Source organism: Coenobita brevimanus, chromosome 76 (genome assembly GCF_032717465.1).
Source record: "Coenobita brevimanus isolate Jiangsu-jjx chromosome 76, ASM3271746v2, whole genome shotgun sequence".
NCBI classification, from domain to species: Eukaryota; Metazoa; Arthropoda; class Malacostraca; order Decapoda; family Coenobitidae; genus Coenobita; species Coenobita brevimanus.
In genome coordinates this window covers 31,593,956-31,598,409 of record NC_137029.1, presented here as the reverse complement: position 1 = coordinate 31,598,409, position 4,454 = coordinate 31,593,956, and the positions used below count along the sequence as shown (strand labels likewise).

Sequence of the window (4,454 nt, the reverse complement as noted above, 5' to 3'; positions counted from 1 at the left end):
CCTCCCTCGTACTATTAACACATATGACTTTGCATTTCTTCAGCAACATATTGTATTTCTCAAACCGGGTAATATATCCGAATCACCTTACATTTTCAAAAACCAATTTTCTGATTTATTATTCTAGTAGGAAGTATAGGACTACCTACTGTTTAATTTTTTTTGTATATCATAGCTACTTTCTTCGTCCCACTGTGTGTGTGTGTGTGTGTGTGTGTGTGTGTGTGTGTGTGTGTGTGTGTGTGTGTGTGTGTGTGTGTGTGTGTGTGTAACAGTAACCAGTGAATGGATTAATGGCTGATTTCACAGGGATATCTGATGATAGTTTCTCCTCCTCTGGTGTCATCCTATTTGTTTCTTAAGCTTCCCACTTGCAGTTTTAAAAATGAGAAATACAGGGCTGGGACTGGGACGACGACGATGGACATTAAGATTAGTTTAGCCTATTAGGTCAGATGTGCAATATTAGGATCAGTATATTTCCTCAGTCTCCAATGAACTAAAGCTAACTAGCTCTCTTCTGCAAAACACATCTGACTTACCTCGTGATTAATGCGGATGACTTGGCCGAGAATGGTGTGTGGGCTTTGAACCTCTTTCACTAGATACTGTACTCTTCTGCACTTGAATTCCTTAGTACTGTCTTGTGTTGCTCTGTATTCTGTTCTTGTATTCCATCCTTTGTAATCTCTTTCACTCCTTCTTCTTGTCCAAGTCTGTGTCGTATCTTTCTCCGTGTTCTATTATCTTTCTCCGTGTACTATTATCTTTCTATCTTTTTCCAGGATGAACCAGCTGTGCAAAGTGTGCGGTGAGCCAGCGGCCGGCTTCCACTTCGGGGCCTTTACCTGTGAGGGATGCAAGGTGAGTTACTAGGAGGTCATTAGTTAATTACAGGTACATGAAGCCAAATACACGGGGACATACATGATAAAACTGGGGGGTCAAATTGCTCTTATGCAATACAGAATACGCTCTCAAATCCCGTCTCATATTTCTCATCTGTCTCTTACCTTTCACCGTCTTCTATATCTCATCCCGTCTCTTATCTCTCATCCCGCCTCTTATCTCTCCCGCACAGTCGTTCTTCGGGCGTACGTACAACAACCTATCGCAAGTGCACGAATGCAAGAACGGCGGTCAGTGCGTGATCAACAAGCAGAACAGGACATCGTGCAAGGCGTGCAGGCTCCGGAAGTGTCTTATGGTCGGGATGTCCAAGAGCGGCTCCAGGTGGGCATGTGTGGGGCTGGGAGGAAACATTAGGAGCGTGTGGAAAAAGATCTGGTGCGTTTGGAGTTTGATTTGGTGTGTGTGGAGTAGGATTTGGTGTGCTTGAGGAGGATCTTGTATGCTGGAGTAGGATTTGATGTGTATGGAGTAGGATTTGGTGTGCTTGGAGTAGGATTTGGTGTGTGTGGATTGTTTGGTGCAGGATTTGGTGTGCAGGAGGAGGATTTAGTGTGGGTGAGTAGGAGTTTGTGAGCTTGGAGTAGGATTTGGTGTGCATGAGTTGGATTTAGGGCGTTCGAGTAATACTGGATTCGTTGGTTTTAAATGTTACCAGGTGTGTTTGGGGTCTGTGTTTTAAATGTTACCTGGTGTGTTTTGGGACTGTGTTTTAAATGTTACCTAGTGTGTTTATGGGCTGTGTTTTAAGTGTTACCTGGTGTGTTTATGGGCTGTGTTTTAAGTGTTACCTGGTGTGTTTATGGGCTGTGTTTTAAATGTTACCTGGTGTGTTTATGGGCTGTGTTTTAAATGTTACCTGGTGTGTTTTGGGACTGTGTTTTAAATGTTACCTGGTGTGTTTATGGGCTGTGTTTTAAATGTTACCTGGTGTGTTTATGGGCTGTGTTTTAAGTGTTACCTGGTGTGTTTATGGGCTGTGTTTTAAGTGTTACCTGGTGTGTTTATGGGCTGTGTTTTAAATGCTACCTGGTGTGTTTAGGGCCGCGTGTGTAAGGTAATCTCGGGGTGTTTATGTGTTTCTGGGCATGTGTGTTTCTTGTGCACGTATAAAACAGTTTCGCTCCGACTTGGGAACATCTCCAGGTAGGAAGAGACTCTGTGTGTGTGTGTGTGTGTGTGTGTGTGTGTGTGTGTGTGTGTGTGTGTGTGTGTGTGTGTGTGTGTGTGTGTGTGTGTGTGTGTGTGTGTGTGTGTGTGTGTGTGTGTGTGATAGAGACTGACAAACACTATTTCCTACAGGTACGGTCGTCGGTCCAACTGGTTCAAGATCCACTGCCTACTACAGGAGCAGGCCTCGCAGCTGGGCAAGGGGCTAGAGGGGGGCGGGGGTGGCGGGGGCGGTCCACTTCCCGGGGCGCTCCCATCATCGTTCTCCCTCTCCCCCGCCTCCATGCCCGCCCTCTCCCCTGCCAAGAGCGAGGACGAGGCCAAGGTGGACTCCCCTCTTCTGTCCTCGCCCGAGAGCTGTCAGTCTGAGGGCAGCGTTGACGTGGAGCGCCGCCCCCACTCCCCCTCACCAGGCGGGGGTGAGGGGGGGCGGGGGGCGGCGGGTCTGGCTCTATACCTCCACCCCGGCCTCTCCCTACTCCACGCCTCTCACCTCTACTCCAGGCTCTATCCCCCAGTGCTTTATCCAGGCTTGGCCCCCCCTCTCCTGCCCCCTACTCGCCCCCCGCCGCCCCCCAGCCCCAAGAGGGACCTAAACAGTCCTCCCCACGAGTACCCTCCTCCCCCTCCCCCCTTCGTGCTGCCCCTGGGTCTGCCTCTGCACCGAAAGCGGGGGGCTGACTCCCCCCTGAGCGAAACTCTACCCCTCGTTCCCCCTCGCGTGTGGGAAGCTACTCGCGCCCCTGAACAAGACGTCCCTATGGACCTCAGCGTCAAGCGCCAACGACTCCTTCCCCCTCCACCCCCAGCCCCAGCTCCGCCTGTGTCGCCTCCCGCCTCTCCCCTCCTCTCCCCCATCGCCACCCCCACTCCTCCCACCTCCACCCCTGTCGACCTCACCACTAAGACGTGAGGTCCCCCATGGTACAAACTGAACCCCTTGTGTTCACCTCTTCCTCCCTTTATTCCCCATACAATCACCCTTCCCCCCCCTACCCCCATGCCGTCACCTCGCCTACTCCCATGTTCCTATCCCCATAAACCCCCATCTCCCAACCTCCACCCATCAAACTTCTACCCTCATTTTCTCACTTTCCCTCTCATCATTGCTCTCTCCTCTCTCCTTCCCACAAATTCACCTAACCTCCGCTCCACCAAGCCTCTCATCACCATGGAAACGCAACAATGCACACAACATACCCAGAGACATTCTTTTCAGCAAAAAATATTTCCTTTAGCTCAGTACAATTATCTGGTCGGTGTTATTGAAAAAAAAAAAATCCTACGTGAGCCAGTGTGTCTAAAAGGGATACCTTCATGGTCGAACATTAGAATCAACAAACGTCACCGATGCAGAGTTTAAAACCAGAATATGACACAAGACAAAATACTTACCAACTACAATATTCCTACCAAAATAATGGGACAATCTAAGAAGAGACAATAATGAACACTAGGTACAGTAATACCACACGTTCTCTACACGTTCAACACCTTCAGGATACGCTCTCAGCAGGTTTCTGAGAGTAAAGCATCCGTAGTCAGCCTGTCAGCAAAGAACTTCAGGGAAAGTTGTACAAGCTTGTCTTAATTTATGATGAAGAAAAACTTGTCAAGCGTGGTTGGTCAGGACTTGTGAAGTAACATGTGGGTCTTTAAAATTCTAATGCATTTAAATGTTGGCATTAACCTCTTAAGTATGCCTTTTAACTTCTGATATAGGCCTTTTAAATTCAAATGTAGGCCTTTCAAATTCCGATGTGGGCTTATTAAATTCCAATGTGGGCCTATAAAATTCCGATGTGGGCCTTTCAAATTTTGATATAGGCCTTTTAAATTCCGATATGAGCCTTTTAAATTCAGACGTGAGCCCTTTAAATCTGAGAGTGGGCCTTTTAAATTCCGGTGTGGGCCTTTTAAATTCCGATGTGAGCCTCTTAAATCCTGAAGTGGGCCTTTTAAATCCTGATGTGGGCCTTTTAAATTCTGATGTACGGCTCTTGAATTCCAATGCATTCTGGTAATGAGGACCTTTTCTGATATGGCAATGTTGCTTTTGAAATACACACGCATTTTACTGGAAACTTTTAAGATTCCAAAATAGTCCTTTTAAGATTGATGTAGCTCATAAATTTTGATGAAATATATTTTATTGTTTTTTCTTTATTTTCCCCATTTACTCTATCATTTGGACTCTCTCTCTCTCTCTCTCTCTCTCTCTCTCTCTCTCTCTCTCTCCCCAGCCCCCAACCCCATCCCTTTCCCTAAGGTTGTGTGTACAGATAGTAAACAAATGAACTACTATTTAAACCTCCATTCCTCCCTAGACTTAGTTTTCCTAGCCCGAGTGACTATTACCTAGATGAGAGAAATAG

The 4,454-nt window shown here is 47.1% G+C and overlaps 1 protein-coding gene across 1 annotated transcript; it reads left to right on the top strand.

The window, feature by feature from the left end:
• Nucleotides 1-768: 768 nt before the first annotated feature.
• Nucleotides 769-4,027, top strand: LOC145408212 (uncharacterized). The gene is made up of 4 exons (XM_080278969.1): nucleotides 769-864; nucleotides 1,082-1,233; nucleotides 2,212-2,988; nucleotides 3,943-4,027. Exons 1-4 carry the CDS (start codon nucleotides 787-789, stop codon nucleotides 4,025-4,027), a joined length of 1,092 nt encoding a protein of 363 aa, XP_080135095.1. The 5' UTR covers nucleotides 769-786.
• The last annotated feature ends 427 nt before the right edge of the window (nucleotides 4,028-4,454 follow it).

Coding starts and splice junctions, on each gene's coding strand:
- LOC145408212 (XM_080278969.1), top strand. CDS start 787: ATGAACCAGCTGTGCAAAGTGTGCGGTGAGCCAGCGGCCGGCTTCCAC. Junction 865..1,081: donor TTACCTGTGAGGGATGCAAG/GTGAGTTACTAG, acceptor TCTCCCGCACAG/TCGTTCTTCGGGCGTACGTA. Junction 1,234..2,211: donor ATGTCCAAGAGCGGCTCCAG/GTGGGCATGTGT, acceptor TATTTCCTACAG/GTACGGTCGTCGGTCCAACT.